Source organism: Equus asinus, chromosome 11 (genome assembly GCF_041296235.1).
Source record: "Equus asinus isolate D_3611 breed Donkey chromosome 11, EquAss-T2T_v2, whole genome shotgun sequence".
In the NCBI taxonomy this organism is placed as follows: Eukaryota; Metazoa; Chordata; class Mammalia; order Perissodactyla; family Equidae; genus Equus; species Equus asinus.
In genome coordinates, this window is record NC_091800.1 from 55,970,193 (window position 1) to 55,992,275 (window position 22,083).

Sequence of the window (22,083 nt, forward strand, 5' to 3'; positions counted from 1 at the left end):
AACCAGCTGATGAGGCTCATCCAGTGGCCTTCTTCCAGCCCTTTGGAGATACTCACACATAGCAGGTCATGTGCGGTTAACCAGACCTAAGACAGTCTTACAATGCTACACACCAAGTGATTCCTTACTGTTAAACACTTCGGAATTTTTGATGTATGACCACAAAATACTCCTATCTTATTTCATTATTTTCTTGTATCTTTTCAGCAACCTAGGGCTCTAGAGGCTTCTTTTCTTGACGAGATACATAAGCATGGCTGAAGAGTCCCTGTTTGATTCTTAAATCTCTTACTACCAAGAGGGGGACAAAAAAGATTTTTTAAAAAGATATCCCCTAACTCACTAATCATTTTGAATGAGCATTTTAGGACTGTCCTAAAGACGGATCTCCCTGCATTGTCCTAGCCTGGGTGAGTAATAGGAGGAATGCTGGGTAAATAGGTGACCTGTCCTCAGGTGTCCTAGGAATGCGTCCCCTCCCTCCTCCACACCAGTCTGCGTGGTGTGATTGCGTACCCGCCTGTGCCTGCGCGAAACCCGTCCAATAGAAAAGACCAATCAAGGACGGTGATATCTTTTTTCCCCTCTCTGTGCCACCGCCCACTCCCGACAGGCTGACAACCTAGACAGCTCCCCCGGACTTGTCTTTACTTTTCCACATCCTCCCACTCGGTTTAACCCCACACTCACGACGCGGATGGGCCGCCGGAAGACCCACCGAGCATGCGCGACCATACCGAGCATGCTCAGTAGCGCGCGAAGCGCCCCGGAGCTTCTCCACCGAGCCGCGGTCGACGCGGAGGTCTCCGCGGCTTCTGCGGGAGCGGCAGGAAGTGAAGCGGCCGGGCCCGGCGACCGCGGCGGTAGAAACAGAAGCGGAAGGGGCTCTTCGGCGACGACGTCGTCCCCCGGGGTGGCCGAGGGGGCTGAGCGCCGAGGGGAGTCGCCCGCTCGGAAGCCGGATCCCGAGCCGGGAAGGATGGATCACCACCAGCCCGGGACTGGCCGCTACCAGGTGGTGAGTTCCTGGCCCCTGCCCCGGCCTCCCGCGCCGCCGGGGACCTCGGGACTGCCTCCCACTGTGGCCCCCAGGGTCCCTTTCCTCAGGTTATTCGCAGAGGGGACGTGCTGGCGAATTTTTCTTTGGCTCTTCTGGCGGGACCTGTTTCCCTCACACCTCTCCTGTGGATCTTGCCTCGGACTCTTTCGAGACTCTTCCCTGTCGACCCAAGTCTCCTCCTGGCTCCTCACCCCTCGCCCGCACCCTATACCCCGCTGTAAGATACCCCCCTCCACCCCCTTAAAACTTAGATTTGTTTTATTTCTCACTTTCTCGATCATTTCCTTATTCCGTAAGCCAGAGGCATTCTGAGACATTCCCGTGGATTGTCTTCTGGAAATGGTGCAGAGTTCACGTACCTGCCGAGGTGGTCGAAGGTGATCGCCGTCATAAATGGGGGTGGGGTGGGGGACTAGGGGGGAGCAGATGTTAGCACTACGTAGGATGGGACCTGGATTTGGTAAAAAATGTGGATTTAAAAATTGTGCAACTGTGAAGAGGGGTCATGGTGCTGATCTTGTCTCTCAGCCTGTTAACCTTGTCATTTTGTCCTTTTTCATTCTGTTAATATTAAAGTGACTCTATTCTTTTTTTCTGTCCGCGCATTTTTTTTGGCAAGAGGGGAAACATGAAGATTTTGCTAGAAAACATGCTAATCTCGTTTGAAAAATTATTTTTCATTAAATACAAAGTTTTCCTGTTTAATCATATAAACCTTTGTATGTTGTAATGAGCGAAAACTGTCCCTCTATATTTTCAGTGTCAATTTTTCTAATATATTTTTCCCTCTAGTATTCTGGTAATGTCATTGGAGATTGTTCTTGTAAGCCCTATTTAAAAAATGGATTCAGCAATAGTTGACTATTTTGTTGCAGCGAGGTAGTGTATACTATAAACTTTGAGGTGGTAATTTAGTTTAACCTTTTTACTGAGGGAGAGGAGAAAAACGTTAATATGAGCACTCATGGTGCAATTAATAGTACTATGTGAAATTTTACAAATGTAGATATGTTATTGCAGATTTCACCTTTCAGATCTGCACATGTGAGAGTTGTGAACTAAGAATTTCTCAATAAGCACATTTTGACAAATAGGAAAGCTACTGAATCTTGAAATCCCGATATATGTAATTTTGCATTTTTCTAAGATAAAAGCTCAGGATGCTTCCATTTCATCTGGTTTACGTCCTGTAAAACCTTCAAATGGTCCATATTCTGAATTCTGTGAAAATTTGTCAGTATTTTCAGAACGCTTTGAAAAATATCTTTGCTGCCAGTTTGGAAAGCATTTTTCAAGTTATCAGTGTGTATACGTTTTTGGTGGTTTGATTTTAGTTTTTAAAGGTATTCTTATTTTTGTAAATGTTAGCAATAATAAAATGCAGTAGGTAAATATCGAATACTCTTATCAGCAGAACTTGTTTTTTTTCCTAATCTCTTCTTTCCTGTTCCTATTTGTTTCTTTAATGGTATTAGCTGATTTAAAATTTTTTCTCTTTGGGGGTTTTGCTTGTTAGAATCAACCATATTGTCATACACAAGTTACTACTCAAAACATTTTTACCTGATGTAGCTGTGCCTTAAAATAATTTATCGTCTTGTCATATTTGCTTTCAGTAGTTATGACTAGTTAAGATGACTTATTCTTTTGAAAAATTTCTGACACCAGAATATTGAAGTTTGCTCTCTCAGTTTTAAGGTATTTTCTTTTTCTTTTCAACTCCTTTCAAAATAAATGGACAATATTATATTTTATTTCTTTTTTTTCAAACTGGAGATGTGTCGTACATAGACTTTGAATGGGTAGAGGTATTCTTTCAGAGCAGAGGGCAAAATTCAGTCCTTCTAAAGATACTACTCACTTTCAGTAGGTAGGACACCAGTTTGTTTTCCTTGTAAGGCAAAGTGTTTGAGAATCTTAGCACAGTTTAAATTTGGATTTTAATTCCTGTTACTGTATAATTACAGTAATTTCATCTGTCTAGTGTAACTCTTGGTTTTGTTGAGAGTGGTCAGATCAATAACTATTTCTAGGTATGTCCCAGAGAAGCAGCTGAATTGGTTTCCAGTGGACTATTTAGCTAGAGACCAATCTGCAGCCCTGACTTATATGGTGAACACAACTGTTGTGTGGTGGCCTTTAGCTGAGTTCTTTTGAAAACTCTGGTATGATTAATAAACTTGAGCAGTGAACAATTGCAGTTGTTGAATGTTAAGAGATGACTAAGTAGGAGGCAGGCAAGAATGCTTAGGGATGAAGTGGTATATGATGTTAATTTATCACTTATTATTAGTGTTAAAAATTTAGCTTTTCGTTTTGGCAAGTTAGTGGCAATGCCCAGGACCATCAGAGTGACTTACTACCATTGATCAAGGCACAAGCTTTATGTAAAACTGCTTTTCTGTCTCTATTCTTCCTTTCCATTGTTAAAAGGATCTGAATTTTGTTAAGTAAAGCAGTGGATAACAACATAGAGGTACAAAAAGCCTTGATTGTTACCCTTCTGATTTCAGAAAAAGCCAGGTATGATGTGTAGTTTCATTGTATTATGGGAAATTCAGTTTTGTTTGGTAGGAAATGAGCAATGTTGCCAAACTAGGAAGTAAGTTGACTTGGCTGGGAGCGTTAGGCCCCATTCTAACTTTGATGTTCTATATTTGAAAGGATTATGTACCTGTACCAAGCTGACTACTAAAATTTCAAAGGTATTCTGTGTACAAGTTGAGTTGACACTCTTGATTGTAGCAGTAGTTTCCCAAACTGTATTCCAGAATGTTGATAATAGATGGTCTTAGAAGATTTATAGCATATGTTAGCATATTAAAACATGTATTTGTATATTAAAGCCATGAGAAATTCTGCAGTAAAGGCAGTGGTTTGGATTTGTTTGACCTAGCTCTTGCTAAACCTTAACTACAAACTTCTAAAGAAAAATTTTAAGATTTTACTAACATTTCCAAAATATTAGTTTTCTGTGAACATAATGAAGTATTCATACTGCAAAGATCTAGATACTTAGCTCTTGTATCTGGAGAATTAGAATTTTCCTTGATAAATCAGCTAGAAAGGAGGCTGACTATTAATGCTTTAAAAAACTACCTGTTTTAAAGTCATCTGGGCTTATATTTAGGTTGTGCTGTTTACAATTTGTGAGCCCTTGGCTTAGTTACTTAAGATCTTGAAACTTCAGTTTCCTCCTTTAGCACCTACCTCATTAGGATTATTATAAGAATTATATAATGTAATATATGTAAAAGATATAGTATAGAAATGGATAAATGATAAATGTTATTATGAATAACATAAGGTAAATAAACCATAAAATACTATACAGATTTCAGTTTTTGCTGGTCACCACCTTTGTGTCTCTTGTATTATTTAGCAACATGAGTATCAACTAGTTCTTTACTGTCCATGTCAAGAACTGTGACAAGTGTTAAGATTTGATTTTTACCACATGTACAAAGCTAATAAGTTAGTCTATTAATGTTTCATGGTTGCTGGCAGAAAACAGGAGACTCCCAGGTCAGAAACAAGTGACATTATTATTCAAGGGACAGCAAGCTGCATAACTTCAGTGTATTTGTGTAGGTTTTCCTTGCAAGCAGGTCCCATGAGGGTGTTGGGTCTAAATGGATATAGTTGTTGGTCACAGCTGAGGAACTCAGGGCCAAGAGTCCAGCACTTTTTTAGCAAGCAGCAAACATTGTAGCAAACAACAAACAAGCTAGTTCACCTCTCCCTGGGAGGGCAGTTATGTGCTGTGGTAACCTTGAACTTCTTTGTTGTCTATGTGACTTACTACAGGAATCCACTCAGTATCAGGAAATGGATAAGTTTTGCAGACTGTCACACTCAGCAAGAATGTGCAGGGGCACTCAGGTCCATGGCAGACTGCCTTACTCAGTAGTACATGTTCTGGATGAGATAATCTATGCAATTTTTAGGGCAGTCGTTTACTTTTGCTTTCTATTTTAAAGAAATATTGCAGTCTTTTACCTTATGTTGCTCTCTTGTTATTGCCTTCTTTTCTTGGCCCAGCTTGGTTCCTTTTGTCTTCAGTTGTTTGTTTCCTTTGAATTTATCAATATTCTTTATCTGGTTTATATTCTTACCACACCCCTTTGACATCATCAAGTTTGCTTATTGCTTAATCTAATAGATACTTTTCATTTCTTGTTTTGTTTGATTTGTTACATTGACGCTGTGTACTTTCTCCTTGAAACTCCTTCCTTATTCCTGATGTGAAGCAGCTTTCTGCTCTTTACTTCTCTGACTTCTTTTGTTCATGAACTCATTTTGTACCTACTCCTTAAATGTTGGTGCTTTCTGTGGCATGGTCTATTGTAATAGCCTACTTAGTACTTTCTTCGTTCGTGTGACCATCCCTCAGTGTATTGTTTGCATTACGTGAGTTGTATTTGTAGAATATAAATTTAATTTTCATTTCTTTCCTCAGAAATCTTCAGTGGCCTCTTAGTGAGTTCCCTCTTCTCCCACATTTAATATTAAAACTTTCAAATGTATAGAAAAGTTGAAAGACTATAGGGTCAACAGTTACCAACAGTTTGTTATGTAGTCAAGTTATGGTATATCTGTCAAGCCATCTTATTTCTTGATGCTTTCAAAGTAAGTTGCAGATATTAATGTACCTCACTGCAAACTACGTGCTTATCATTAGTCTAGAGTTCAGTATTTCTTTATAGTTCTTTGGGATAAAATTGACATATAATGAAATGTACAAATCATACATGGCCTATTGGATGAATTTTGACAAATGCATACACCTGTGTAACCCAAATCACTTTCAAAATATAGAGCAGGGATCAGCAAACTGTGTTTCAGTTCCTGTTTTTGTAAATAAAGTTGTATTGTAACACAGCCGTGCCCGTTCATTTACAATGGGAGAATTGAGTATTTGAGGCAGAACCCACAAAGCCTGAAATATTTACTGTTCTGCCCTCTACAGAAAGTTTACTGACCCCTGATAGAAAACATTACTATCGGCCTAGAAAGTTCCCTTTTGACACTTCCCTGTTGATTCCTACCCCCTAGGTCATTGTTGTTCTGATTTTTTTTCACTTCAAATTAGTTTTGCCTACTCTAGAGTCATACAGCATATAGTCCACAAAGCTTGTTTTACTCTGCATGAAGGTTTGGAGATTGACCCATTTTATTGTCTACATCAGTAGCTCATCCCTTTTTATTTCTGAATAGTATTTCATTGTATAAATTGTATGGCTATTACTATAGTTTATCCATTGATCTGTTGATGCACCTTTGGATTGTTTCCATTTTTTGACTATTATAGATAAAGCTTGTACAAATCTTTTTGTGGGCATATGTTGTCATTTCTCTTGGGTGGAATTACTGGGTGATAGGGTAGGTGTATATTTAATTTTATAAGAAACCACCAGACTTTTTTCAGAACTAATTGTACCATTTAACACTTCCACCAACAATGTGTGAAAGTTTTGATTGCTTCACCACCTTCCCAAAGTTTGGGTGTTGTCAGTCTTTTTAATTTTAGCTGTTCTAGTGGGCTTATTGGATTTTTAAAGTGTAAGTTTCTATTCGTAACATTCAGCTTCCTAGAATGGACGTTCCTATACTTGTACAGTGCCATACTTTAGCAACCCTCCTTCTTAATTTTTAGGCACCAACTGTTGGAGTCCAGCAGGACCTACTTATTATTAGTTCTTCAGCCATAATGCGTTCTCTCTTACTTCCCTGATTTTACATATGTTTATTTCTCATCTGAAGTTCTATACCACACCCTTCTGGTTTGTTTGCCTCATAAAATCCTGTTCTTGAATGTAAAAACTCCTACGAAACTATAATTGGAAGAGGGAGGCAGGGCGAGTTTCTTGCATCTGTCATCTACATCAAGACAGGAAAAGTGGAGAATCACAGCCTTGTGATACTGAATTATGTTTTTGTATGTCTTTCTACCTTCTAGACTGGTGCTTTTCCTCAGAGGTGCTTAAGGGTTGTGTGAATGTGTGATATTTATTTCATCTTTAAAATAAGTTTTAAACTTTTAAAAAACTGTAATTGAGGAAATTCACGCTCAGATGTGTTTTATACCAAGTTTTCACAGCTTCAAGACTAGTATTATGTTAATTTGTGTTGCTAGGGTAGTTTGTTTTTGAACAGACCCCAGATTAAAGTTTCTCTGGGTATTTCTGTGCATGTAGTGATATTAACTGTAAGTGTGTCGTTGATTGGATTGATTGGGTGCAGCTCATTTGTTTAAAAAATTATACAAATGAGTAAACTACTTTAGCACACCTGAATGATGCTGAATCAAATGCTAGCCATCACTTAGGCATATTTGAGCAGTACTTGATCTAGTAATGGTGTAATATTTGTACAGTAACAAGTAAATGCATTGGAATTATATCACGAAAATACCACATTATAGATAGTTTATATGTTTTAGTTTATTTGAGTGCCTCTTGTCTGATTTATACTTAAGATAAGGTATGGGAGCAGTTTCTAGATATCATTATTGATTAACTATGAAACAAACGTCTTGTAACTCATTTATTCAATAAATAGTAATTTATGAAGGATCTCTGCCAAATTTTGTTTTAGGTGCTGGTGAACAAGACAGTTAAGTTCTTGTCTCATGGCTCATACTTTGGTGCAGCAGAGGCAGATAAATAAGTTAGCATATGGGGCCGGCCCCGTGGCTGAGTAGTTAACTTTGCATGCTCCACTTTGGCAACCCAGGGTTTTGGTGGTTCAGATCCTGGGCATAGACATGGCACTGCTCATCAGGCCATGCTGAGATGGCGTCCCACATAGCACAACCAGAATATTCTACAATTAGAATATAGAACTATGTACTGGGGGGGCTTTGAGGAGAAGAAGAAGAAGAAAAAAAAAAGATTGGCAACAGATGTTAGCTCAGGTGCCAATCTTTAAAAAAAAATAATCATAATTTCGGATAGTAGTAGTAGTCAAATAGATAATATCGTGATGCTCATTTTGCAGATGAGAAAAGTAAGACATAAAGAGGTTAAGTAATAGGCCCAGCTGTAAGGGATCTGGTATTCAAATCTTGGTGTTTTAGTTTTATATTGCTTTGTAACAAACTACTCCAAACACAAGCATTTTATTATGTTTCAGGATTCCGTGGGTTGACTCTGATCAGCAGAGCCATTCTTCTGCTCCATGTGATGTTAGCTGGAGCTGCAGCCGTTTTGGGGCTTGATTGAGTTGGAACATCTAAGATTGCCCACCCACTTGAAGCTGACTGTTGACTGGGAGCTCAGCTGGGACTATTGACTGGATCATTTCAGTTCTCCTCTGTGTGCCCTCTTCTTGTGCCCTTGGCTTCTCACATCATAGAGGAAGAGGAAGGTGCCATTCCTCTTAAGGCTTGGGTTTAGGAGTCCAGAATGTCATTTCTGCTGCATTCTGCTGGTTCAAGCAGTAATAAGTCCAGCCCAGATTCAAAAGGAGAGGAAATAAGCTCCATTTCTCAATGAGGGAGAGGCGTGAACATACATGATGGCAAGAAATTGATGGTGGGTATCTTTGGAGACCATGTGCCACACTAGTCCGTTTTACCCCTCAGTTGATTGAAATCAGAATAATCAGGAACTCCATCTATTATGAAGGTGTGATACTCAGGCTGAGACTTGATTGAAATGTTCTAGTTGGTGAATATTTCAGTTGTGATAATGGCTTGTGGTGAAAATGAGTTTGTTGGTTTAAGAAATATGAGGAAATCTGTGTGACTAGAGCAAGATGAGGGGGCATGGCTCAGTGGAATGGGAAAAGACATGGAAATAAATTTTATGCTGAATTTGATAGCATAATGGAACTCTCATTTATAACTTCTGTTTATAATTTTTGTTTCATGAAAGAGTCAAGTCCGGTTACATAATTTGCAAGGCCCAATACCACCTGAAAATGTGGGGCCTGGGCCTGGGGCAGAGCAGCCAATCTCCCCTTCCTACAGGCTTACTGTATCAGCCCACAGCACAGAGACAACCCTCAAGAGATTGCAACCTCCATGCCAGGACTTGCTCGATACCCAAATTGGTGGTAGGTAAGAGACCCTGCAGATTTGCCTGTAAATGTGTAATGTGATGCCAGCCTGGGATGGGGATGGCCACCACCTTGCCATACCCCTAATCATGGGATGAGGATGGGGAGGTTGAGCTGAGCCGGGGGTTCAGATAGAGAATCCTTCCTCAGAAGGCAGACTGCTTATGAGCTGAGGTTCCAAGACCCTGGCACATGCGCTGTTTCATTGGAGTTCACATATAAAACTCAGATTCAAAGATAAAATTATTATTATTATTATTGTTTTTTGGTGAGGAAGATTGACCTGAGCTAACATCTGTTGTCAGTCTCTCTCTTTTTGCTTGAGGAAGATTGGCACAGACACTCTTCCTCTATTTTGTATGTGGGATGCTGGCACAGCATGGCTTGGTGAGCAGTGTATAGTCTGTGCCTGGGATCTGAACCCCCAAACCCTGGACCACCAAAGCTGAGCACTGGAACTTAACCACTATGCTGCCAGACCAGCCCCCAAAGATAACATTATTAAGAATTTCAAGACAGTGACTACAGAGCATTAAACCCCAAGCATGGGGCCCCCCTGAAGCAAGGTCCTTGTAACTACACTTGTCATGTCCTTGTGAAGATAGCCTGAAAGTAGTCTCACTGTGGGAGTAATGGTAGCGGTGGTGATGATGTAGACCAGGGCTCAGCAAACTTGTTCTGTAAAGGGCCAGATGGTAAATATTTTAGACTTTCCAGGCTGTGTGGTCTCTGTCACAGCTACTCAAACCTATAATAATAGCACAAAAATATCCATACTCAATATGTGAACAAATTAATGTGGCTGTATTCCAATAAAACTTTATTTACAAAAACAGACGGTGGGCTGGATTTGGCCTACTGGCTCTAATTTCCCCATCCTCCTGTAGATGATATAGGAACGTACCTCATACAGGCCTGAAGCCTGGGCCTGTTGCAGGATGCTACTGACAAATTAATTTTTTATTTCACCCAGTGTAGAAATAAACCTTTAGGAATGTGGTCAAACCTGTTTTTCATCCCTTACTTGTACTTGGTAATCAGGCAGGCACCTTGTCACTAAAAATTGGGGTAGAGATGAATGGGTAGTGGAATAGGGTATAAAATTCCCTGTGAGAATGACAAAGACAAGTTTCTCGTGTCTGGTAGAATCTTCATTCTGTTGGAGTGGTCACCTCATCAAGGCCATTCTTGACCCCCCTATTTAAAATCACTGCACTCCCTTCACAGTACTCCTTAGCCCCATTCCCTGTTTCATTTGTTTCCATACTACTTATCAGCAACTGGTATTCTAAATATTTTGCTTATTTAATGCTTACCTCTCCTCTTCCCCCTCTATTGTAAGCTTCATGAAGACAGGGATTTTTGTCTATTTTGTTCACTGCTGTATCTTTCAGTACCTGACATACGATAGGCACTTAGGAAGTATTTGATAAGAATGAATGAATGAATGGTGCTAGCTCAAGACCAATTTCATAGACTTAAAACCTTGCTTATGTTATTTTATTCTAATTTTTATTTTTATATTTGTTTTTTCATTGCTACTGAGACTTTGGCTAGCTAAGGTCGTTGTGTGTGTGTGTGTGTGTGTGTGTGTTTGCATTACCTTCCAGCATAGTTATAAGCATATATGTTATGCACTTAACATATATGTTATACATAACATATATTGCTTAGTCTCCTCTCTCTGAATCGTGCCCCTTAGAGTCGTTCAGTAAGTCCATGAAGCCGTATGCAGTGGCCCCACTTAGTACCTTTATTAACTGTGGAGTTATGGGTATTGCTTTGATTTTCCTCATCTGTTTTATATTGATTACTTAGAGAATTTTATTTTTATTCTTTCCTTAATGTCAAACCTACATTCTAAAACATTATCTGATTCTATGTGTATTAATATATTATTTTAGAATTTTGTATATATTCTATGTATGTAGGCCTGACTTAAGTTTAAGCAGTTATGGGATACATTCTGCTGACGTTTATTAAATGTAAATTTACTAAAAAAATCATTGTAATTAAGGCTATCCTACCTACCTTGTGATTGTAAATCATCCTCTGTTTTCATGCCATGTTGTTAATGGTTTCTTCCAAAAGTTTGATCACTTAGCTGGAATTAAGGTGTGAGTAAAATTCTTGTTAAAGACATGCCAAATGCAAGTTGGGAAATGCTGCAGTAGTCTGAGATTTACTATCCGATTATTTCAAAGTTTTGACTTGCTTACTTTTAAGATTTGTTTCAACATGAACAGTTTTAATATTTTAAAAGTTTAGGAATGTGCTGCGGTTTAGTTTTGTCTATGATGTTTTTCCAGAATTAGCCATTAAATTATGTAAAGAAATTGTGCTGTGTGGCAGAGGCTTTGAGAATAAGGAAATAAACCGGATAGTTTTACCTCTTTACTAATTTTGAGGCTCTTAGGACTTGTAGCCTTTTGGATGTTGGACTGAAGAAGTGCAGTAGTCACAGTTTTTATGGAATATTTGTTCTCACTTGAGTAGAACTTTCATTTATACCAGTATGACTTTTTGTGTTAATTCCCCAAAAGGGGAAAGGTCTTAAAATAACACTTGAGACCCTTTTAAGTTTTTGTTTATAACCTTTAGGAAGCAACATGAGCCTCTGCTTATCTGCTTGATTTGTTACTGCACTGCACACAGCTGTATTTTGAACTATAATACTTTTGCTCTTCTGTCCTGCCTCTCTCCAACCATCACTTCAAACCATGCTGTCTCTTGCCTTCTGGCTTTTGAACATTTAGTTCCCTGTTCTTTTTTTCCCCTCCTTCCTCCAGGACTAATTTCTATTCTTTATTTAGATCTCTTTTTGTGTTCTTATCTCCAGAAAACCTTCTCTCACCCTCTACCTCCCACCTGCATTTCCCACCTTTTACTACCAAGTTCTCTGTATTCTTTTAACACTGTGCACTTATCCCTATCATAGTCCTTATTCCATGGTCTGTATTTTGTAAACTCAATGAGAAGTAAGGCTTAGACCTGTCTGGTGTGTAATAGTACGTAGTATAGTTCTGGACCCATTAAAGGTGCATAATAAATACTTATTGAAGAAATAAATGAATGCATTTTCTGAATGATTTCAAGTGTATGTATGAGATTACTGATATATTATCTTTTATCTATAAAGTGAACAGTTTTCCAGAATTCTGTTATATAAAAGTACCAATGTGTTCCCTACCCTGTACAATGTTGATATTCTTGTTCGTAATTAGGGTATGTACTTGGCTTTTAGAATAGTGCCAAGGAATCTGTTTAGATGAATTTGGGTGTTTTTACATAATTCCTCATCTGACTGGTGGCTTGCATTTGCAAGATAGTTAACCATGGTTAAGGTATTTGGTCTACCTATGGAAAGAAGGAAAATAAACGGTTTCCAGATGTGGACGTAGTTCGTGATCATGTTCTTTAGCCTTCTCATTTTATAGACGGTTGTCTGAGGGAGGATCTGCTCAAGGTTATGCGGTGAAGCTTGGAGGACAAATTTTATTCTGTTACTTGTAAACGTATCAGCTGAGTTAAAATATATGAAAAACCCTGGGAAATAGAACTTCCATTATAGTTAACTTTCTTTTATTTGTGGTGATGGCAGACATGGGGAGCACGGATGGTATAGCATGAGTCGGGTAGTCACCTAGCTCATAAGTGAACCTGGCTGATTATCCAGAACCCTTAACTCACTAATCGGTCAGTGGGCTGGATTCAGCTTGTAGACAAGTTTTCTTTGACCAGCATGTTTTTTAAAAATCAAAGTAATACAGGTATACAGTTTGAAAAGTTGGAGTACCAAAATAGAAATAATGAGAAACAGCAGTCTGCTTTTCCACCCTTTGTCTTCCAAGCCTTTCTCCTCAAAAGAAAACAGTTTTTAACTCTTTTGGCTGCTTTGTTAACTCTATTTTTGACATATTTGTATATTCAGCTCTTTGTTGATTCGTTAATCTTACTTTCCTTTCTTACATGACCTGCTTTTCCTTCCCAGATCATGCTCGCTATAGTCTCATCTCTTAGATTCAAATCCTGGCTCCTCACTTACAAGCACTGTAACTTTGGGCCAATTACTTAACCTCTCTGTGCCATGGCTTCCTCATCTGTAAAGTATGTGTAGTACCAATACCTACCTCATAGAATTATTGTGAGGATTAAATGTATAAAAAGCAGTAGTTTTTGGTTAAATCAGTAATTAGTATTTACATTTTATGACTATGAAAATGTTCACTACTGAGTCAGTGATATATATGTATAACATCTTAAAGTTTTTTGTGGAGTTGTCTAGTTTTTATTTCTTTATTTTTCTATGTATCCGTTAATTCTTTGCATATCCTCTGGTGATTTTCCAAAATTAGCTTCTCAGCAATATGTTTTTCTTGGTCAAATGCATTGGTTAATTATTAGTTCCTTTATTTTCTTCTTTGAAGACATTCTTCCTGGAGCCCTCCATCGTCCTGTTTGTTTCTTTTTGTCTGTGCTGTTTGTTCTCTAAGCCTGGTGCACAGCTGTCGTACTGAGACTTTTCCTTTCATTACTTGCTATGTTGGATTCTCTAGTTCTTGAATTCTAAGTCTTTTTCTGGTTTTGGTTTACTCCTTTATTTTAGTGGAACATGTTTTCTAATAGGTTCCCAAGAAAGATGCCTGGAGGTAAAAAATAAAAATAAAAATAAGGTATTGAATTTGTTGGCATCAAGTTTATAATCTTGTATCATTTTAATGTCTGTAGGATTTGTAGTGATAACTCTTTTTCATTCCTAATATTAGGAATTTGCCTTCTCTTTTTTTCCTTTGAATAGTCTAGCTGTGATTTCTGTCAATTTTGTCAGCCTATTCAAAGAACCAGCTTTTGGCTTTGTTGAATGTCTCTGTGTTCTATTTTACTGACTTCTTCTTTTACCTTATTTATTTACTGTTTCTTTTCTTTTTTTGTGGTTTACTTTGCCTATTTTTTTATTTTTTATTTATTTATTTTTTTGAGGAAGATCAGCCCTGAGCTAACATCTGCCACCAATCCTCCTCTTTTTGCTGAGGAAGACTGACCCTGAGCTAACATCTGTGCCCGTCTTCCTCTACTTTATCTGTGGGATGCCTGCCACAGCACGGTGTGATGAGCAGTGCATAGGTCCGCACCTAGGATCCATACTGGTGAACACTGGGCTGCCAAAGCGGAACGTGCGAACTTAACTGCTGTGCCACCGGGCTGGCCTCTTACTTTGTTTTTTATTTTCTATCTTCTAATAGTGGAACCTTTGGTGATTGATTTTAGGCTTTTTTTTGGTAATATAAGCATTTTTCTTCCTAATATAGGTCTTCCTCTAACAGTGTTTTTGCTGTGTCCTGCAAATTTTTATATGTAGTATTTTTGTTATCATTCAATTCAGATGTTTTCTAATTTCACTTGTGAGTTCTTCTTTGAACCACACATATTTAGAAGTTTATTTAATTTCCATTTATTTGGGATTTTTTTAAATTTCTAATTTAATTCTTTTGTGCTAAGAGAACACACTAAGTATGATCTCATTCCCTTTAAATTTTTTGAGACTTGTCTTATGACCCAGTATATTTATCTCAGTAATGTTATATGCACTTGAAAAGAATGTGTATTCTTAAGTTGTTGGATATAGTGTTCTATAAATGTCAGATCAAGTTGGTTTATAGGATTGTTTTGATCTTCTGTGTCTTTACTGATTTTTGTTTGTGTGTTATTCTGTTAGTTGCTGAGCAAGGGGTGTTAAAATCTGCTGTGATTGTGGAATTGTCTGTTTCCCTTTATCTTCATTCTTTGCTTCCTATACTCTGAGTCTCTATTGTTATGAAATGCCCCTCTTTACCTCTGGTAGTGCTCTTTATCTTCGTCTATTTTATTTGATATTAATATAGCAATTCTAGCCTTCTTACTTTTTTGCATGGTGTATCTTTTTCTATCTGTTTTACCTTCAACCCATCTGAATCCTTAAAGTGTCTGTTTTGTTGGTAGCATATAATTGGGTCTTGCTTTTTTATTCACTCTGATAGCCTCTGCCTTTTAGTTGGAGTGTTTGTATTTTTAGTGTAATTATTGATATGGTTGGTTTACGTCTACCATTGTATTATTTACTTTTATTTTTTTTCTTCCTCTCCGCAAAGCCCCCCAGTACCTAGTTGTATATTCTAGTTGTAGGTCCTTCTGGCTCTGCTACGTGGGACACTGCCTCAGCATGGCTTGATGAGTGGTGCTAGGTCCGTGTCCAGGATCCAAACCAGCAAAACCCTGGGCCGATGAAGCAGAGCCAGCGAACTGAACGACTCGGCTTGGGGCTGGCCCCCACCATTGTATTATTTGTTTTTAGTTTATCCTGTTTTTTTGTTCCTCCTTTCACCTGCCTTTTGGATCATTTGACAAAAAAATTTTTAGTGTCCTTTGTAATATATCTATTGCCTTTTTAGCTATTCCTCTTTACATTATTTTTTACAATAAATGGTGAAAATTTAGTTCTGTGTATTTAACATTAATGTCATATCACTTCATGTAAAATGTAGAACATTGTAACCATTTGGTCTGTGTATTCCCTACCTCCTGCCAACCTTGATGTTATAGTTGTTGTTTGTAGTTTGTATTACCTATAAGGCCATTGAAAACCCCAACAGACCATGTTACAATTTTTTATTTAAATAGCAACATGTATTTTAGAAAACTTAAGAGGAAAAAATCTTTCATATATTTAGACATTTACCATTTCCTGTGGTCTCTTAATTCCCAAAGAAACAAGTTTCTCTTTGTTATCAAATTTTTTTCAGTCTAAGGACTTCCTTTACCATTTCTTAAAGTGCAGATCAGCTGCTAATCAATTCTCTTATCTTTCTTTTTTCTGAAATATCTTTATTTTGCTTTCACTCCTGAAGTATATAGATAGATATTGTGAGTGTAGAATTCTTGACTGAGTTTTTTTCTTTCAGCCCTTTAAGATGTTGTTCCATTTTCTTTTGATGACCATGATTTCTGATGAGAAACCTGTAGTTATTTGAATAATTGTTTCTCTGTGTGTAATATGTTGTTTTTCTCAGGCTGCTTCCAATAACTCTTCTTTATTTTTCACTTTTAGGAGTTTTATAATAATGTTTCTGGGTATGGGTTTCTTTGAATTTGTTCTGTTTTAGCCTCACTGAGGTTGAATTTGTAAATTTATGTTCTTCACTACTTTAAAGAATTATGGACGTTATTTCTTCAAATTTCTTTCCTGCTCCAGTCTTTTATTTTTGTTTTCTTTGAGCCTCAAATTATGTGCTCTTTTTTTAAGACCTTTTAAAGGTTTAAAGTCCCTCTGGCTTTGTTTGCTTGTTCACTTGTTTTTTTAGTCCTTTTTCTTTCGGTTCTTTAGAATGGATAAATTCTATCAATCAATTTAAATTCACTATCTCTTTTGTGTATCTTCATGTGTTAGTGATCTTATCCAGTTGTTTTTTTATTTCATGTATCTTATTTTTCCATTCTAAAATTTCTACTTGGTTCATTTTTTATTTTTAGTATGTTTCTTATTTACTTGCTGAGATTCTCTGTCATTTCATTGGTTTCAGGGTAATTTTGCTTTACTTCCTGGAACATAGTTATAATAGCTGCTTTAAAATCCTTGTATGGTAACTATAATCTGAGTCATCTTGGAGTTGGCATCTCTTGAGTGCATTTTCCCTGGAGAATGATTTATATTTTCTAATATTTTGTATTTCTAGTAATTTTGGATTTTATCCTGGATCTTCTGAGTGTTTTGCTTTGGTCCTCTGGAGAATGTAGATGTTTTGTTTTAGAGGCAGTCAACTCAGCTTTAGATTGTAAGTACTGTCTCACTCTGAATTCCTTAGGCCTTTGCTAATCTGCTTTGAGTCAGTCCTACACATGCATGGTTTGGGTCTTAGTGATCTCCCCTCACTTTCTGGCCTGCCTGGGCTCCATTCCATGCTTCCTTCGACTATAAATAGCAGGGTTTCTATTGGGGTTTTAGCAGCTCAAGCTGCGGTGCCTCTCCTCAACTGTGGTTCTGTCTCAGAGCAAAGCTGTAAAAAAGAGAAAAAAAGGGGAAACTCTCCTTTGTACAGGTTGTTTCTCCAAGTGTTAACTTCCCTCTACATCTCTATTTCCTTTAATGTTCAGAATGCTCAAGTAGTTGTTTTTTTATATTTTGTTCCAAGTTTACAGTTGCTGTCAGTGGGAGTGTTGGACTTAGGAGGCCTATGCTGCTGCGTTGGAACTAGAATCTACTGTAGATTTTGAGGTTTTTGTTTTTCTACTCCCTACGTTAACTTTCCTCCTAATATATTTGTTTTGTTTTTGTTTCATTGTGGACATTTTCTTTAAATTTGGGTCTTCCTTCTTTGCCTATATATATTCTGTAAGGTGTGTTTGTGTGTTCTTGACATGTTGATCTCTGGGCTTCAGTGTTGTGTCATTTTTTGGTGAGCCAACCTTTTCATTGGGAGCCTCCCAATGTCAGTGTCGGCAGTTCAGTTAGGAAGCTATGGCAGTAGTTTAGGTAAGTGATAATCGTGGCTTGGATTAGAGTAGTGGCATTGAAGAAAAGTAGATGGGTGAATTCAAAGATACGTGGAGTGTATGTATATGTGTACTCCAATCAGGATTAGAGGTACTCATAAAGGTGATTTTGTGGCAAAATAGATTACTACTCGTGAATTTGTATTGAAGGCATTTTGAAATAGAAAGAGCCTGAATTTAGAGACAGTAAAGCCTAAATTTGAATCTTGACTTTGCCCCTAACTAGGTGTGTCTATTCAGTTATTTAAAGTTTGTTCTGTTATACTCACCTCAGAGGGTTGTTGTAGGGACTAAAGTAGATGATATATATAAAGTGCCTTTGTTTTGTTCGTTTAAACTAAGACTTATTGGGCCTTCAGTACATCAGGCATTATTCTAAATATTTACAGGTGTTAATTTTTGTAATCCTTACAAAAACCCTGTGAGAAAATAGTCTCCATTTTATAGATAATAAAAATGAGTACCAGGCAAGTCATAGAGTTAGTAAGTGCTGGAGCCTAGGTGTCAGTCTGGAAGAGCTGATTCCAACATTTGTGTGCTTAACCAGCGTGCGTCTTATTCTTAGCCCATGTGGATGATTGAGGATAGGCTCAGCACTGTTTGTGCCAGAATTTTATTTCATTTATCTGTACCTAATATATTCCTACACAGTGCTTTTCATTGACCTAATTAAAAGGAAAATTACTGTATAATGAAATACTTCTAAGTCTTTATCATAGTTTTGGTTGTGCTAACTAAAGGTTTCTCTTTAAGCAAAATTCAGTCTTTCAAAAAGTAAAGTTAAAAATGTAGATTGCCAGGGTTTTTTTTTCCCCTCCAAAAATGTTTGGTAAATTCATTTTATTAGGTTTGCTAACATTTGGAATTTGAGTACCATAGAGAATCAACTACTCAGCTTCTCTCTGGATAGTAATCTTGCTCTGGTTTCTTCAAAGGCACAAGTTATAACACATTTTTGTCTTATGCATCTTTACTCTTAATGCAAATCAGTGCAGTAATGGAATTCATGTGTGTAAATTATTAGTAGAAAATGCCAGTCATGTCAAGTTTTGTGGAAAACCTGGGCGTACTGGTGTTTTTGTATTGACTAGTGCCTTTAGAAATGTGTCATTATAGTGATCATTGTAACATGAGAATAAATATTATGCAGGAATTAAGAAATGTATAGGGCACATGATTGCTAACTTTTTGAGAGAGTGAAACAGGGAGCATGTGTGCTTGCACGTGTGTGTGGTATGTATATATTTGGCTTCTGATATTTTATGAAGTTTTATTCAGATTGTGTATTTAGATTTATCAGCTAACTTTTGAGGGTTTGCTTTGGCATGTAACACTGATGGATGAGCCCTTTATTGCCTGCAGTGGCATCTGGCATTTGCTGTGCTTCCTGGATGAATCATCAACAGCATGTCTTAGTAATTGGTATTACTGCATTTAGTTTGGCTTGAGGATTCTGTTCTTAGCTTCTCTGTGTTTGCTGAGGAAAGAATGAAGCTTTCTCTGAAGAAAGTTGGTGTTTCAGGACTGGTCCTTACTGACCTTGGCTCCTTGGTTTACCTATGATAAAATAAGCACACTTTAATTTTCCTTTATTCCTCCTAATGCAGCCCTAAGTCACACTGTATTAAGGCCTTGCCTCAGAGCTCCCAGTTGTTAGAAGCCAGAAGTTTTAGGGATTGATGGGATGGGTTTCCTACCTATTTCCTGCACCCAACTTAGTACCTAGAACATATTAGGCATATAGTAAATGTTCGTTGAGTGACTGATAACTGAGTGAATGAATGAAAATGAATGAATCACAGAAAAAAGATGAGGCCCAAAGACCTAGTCAGGGTTATGCAGCTAGGAGGTGGTAGATCCGTGTCTTAAATTTAGATCTTTTGGCATCAAATTATCTTCTTTTCCAGTTTATTTGTGTAGCAACTACATGGTCATCTGAAAAAATACGAAATCAAACAAGATAGTACCCGTGCTAATTTTTTAAATGACAAATGAATGCTTTTAATAGTAACTTGAACAATATTACATGAGGTCAGTTGCCTTATGCCCTTGCAAATGAGACTAAATGAAGCCAATTATACAACATCCTGTGTCAGTTCGGTCTGTGTCGAGGCAATATCAACAGCTCTGGATTCGGTTTTAGCGAGGACTCTTTAAAAGTTGGCAGAGGAAAATAGGGACCCCTACAAAAGAAACAGAATGAATAGTCACAGGTCAGAGGGAAACCAGAAGGAAGTTGTTCTCTGGAAACTAAAGAAAAAACAGTTAAAAGTACACTTAACTGTGTTGAATGTATTAAAGATTTTTCAGTAGGATGAAGACTGAAAAAAGGCTTTTGGATTTAACAATTAGAAGGTCAGTGTTCTTAGCAAGAGCTGTTTGAGTGAAAGCCAGACGGTAATGGATGGAGGAAGAGATGAGAATTAGAAGTGCCCAGAATGAGAATAGATATGTTGTTGTTGTCGTTTTTCTTTTTGAGATGACTGTCGCTGAAGGAAAGAAGGGAGAGGTGGAAATAGTTCAAAAAACATGAGGAAAAAAGATCGTTAGTTTGTCGCTGGGGGCAGACTTTTTCTTTTTCAATTATGACATGAATAGAATATACATGTGGGTGGAGAGAAAGCATTAGTTAGTAGAGAAAAGGAAAGAGAGACATAGTTTAAAGAAAAAACGATGCTTTGGGAGACAGAATCTTCTCTGTACAGTTGTCTGGCATTTAGGAGCAAAGAATATAAGTTAGGATGGATGCCATGGTGCTAAATTTAGAGATGCAGAGGAGAGAAGTTGAAGGAATTTTTGCTTGAAAACCTGTTTTCCTCTGTGAAGTAGGAAGCAAAGATTTTGACTGAGAGTTCCATGGTCGGAGGTGGCAAATAGGAGAGTGGAGGGGCTGAAACACCTGCCATGGTGATGACTAGTTCTGATGGCCCTGCTGGGATTAGAAACTAAATTCGTAGTGGCACCAATCTATACAGTCGTGTGACTTGTTTCTCTCCTACTGGAAGATAGTAGAAAGACTCATCCCAAGTTGGGTCTTGATGGGCTAGATGTGGCAGAGGATTTGGGAACTAGGAAATTGAGGGTGAATGTCATGCAACTTTTTCACTTTATAGTCCAGGTTACATAGGATAGGAAGAAAAACCAGGTGGCAGAGAATGTAGGGCCCAAAGAAGACTTAGTAGAAGTAAGGGAGTGAGAAAGGTAAAGGCCAGAATGTTGTGACCAGGGACTAAAATGTAGAAATCTAATCTTTTTTAGTAGTAGTTCTGGATGAGTATTAGGTCAGGGAAGTAGAGAACTGAGGTAGTTACTGGATGTCGGTACTTGCTGTTTTATAGCTGAGGTGTTAAGTTGGTTTAGCCATCCTGTGTTATAGTAGGATTTAAGGTAGAGGGAACGATGTTGAGGGTAGGGGGCTGGCTTCTAAGTCTTACATTTTGGGGAATGATTTGGTCTCTTGTAAATACTAATTATAAGAATAGGATGAGAGAGGGTCTGGTAGGATGTACAGTGTGAATTTCAAGAGAGGCTCTTGATCTAGAATTGGCAATATCCAGGAAAATTTTCCATGTCTTCTTGTTCCACATAAGGGGGAGTAGGGGGAGGATTAACATTTTTGTTTGAGAGGCCTTTGAGGGATGTAGTGCCATCCAGGGAATGCTGGACTTTGATTAAATGTGGGTAGATCATTTTGTAAGGTGACTGAAGGTATAGAGCTTTTTAATGATCATATAGGGTTTCTAGTGTTGAGTGGAAATTGTTGGAAGCTGGATTGTAGAGTTTTAGGTTAATCTGTTTGTTTTTATACAATATATTGTTTGATTTTCTTACATATACCATTTTGTTTTTTCATTCTTTTAAAATAATTTTAGACTTATAGAAAAATGTGGAAAAAATAGTACAAAGAATTTCTGTATACCATTCACCCAGTTTCCTCAAATGTTGACATTTTCTTAGATTTGCTTTGTGATTTTCTTTTTATATGTATGTATATATACACACATACGCAGGCTATATTTTCTTCTGAAACATTTGAAAATAAATAGCAGACGTGCTATCCCTTTACATCTAAATATTTCAGTGTCTATTTTCCAAAAAGAAAGACATTCTCTTAAAAACTACAGTCATTTGTGTCAGTATGAATTCATTGATTTTTATTTTATTCTCTTGGTTATAATTTGATACTATCCTCATTTATTTTGAAGCTCAGATCATCCTGGATTTGACCCAGTAGAGTCTCTTTAATTTGCTCCTATGTCCTTGTGACATATCCCTATCATTTTTGCATTTTCCTGCCATATAACTTTTATATAGTGTGAAAGTGTCTGATTTCTAGAGTTTAGTTTGCATTAAGGAAGTACTGTTTACACTTAATGCATAACGTTGCAGTGGAAGAAAACTGACCAACACAATCATCATTGCCACAGAGGCTTACT

The 22,083-nt window shown here is 37.6% G+C and overlaps 1 protein-coding gene across 1 annotated transcript in view; it reads left to right on the forward strand.

Annotated features, from left to right (window-relative positions):
* The first annotated feature begins 487 nt into the window (after positions 1–487).
* NDFIP2 (Nedd4 family interacting protein 2) overlaps positions 488–22,083 on the forward strand; it is a 63,096-nt gene continuing 41,500 nt past the window's right edge. The window contains exon 1 of the mRNA XM_014862924.3: positions 488–1,018. Within this exon, the coding sequence (XP_014718410.2) occupies positions 698–1,018 (321 nt within the window). The 5' untranslated portion in view covers positions 488–697. The remainder of the gene's footprint in view (positions 1,019–22,083) is intronic.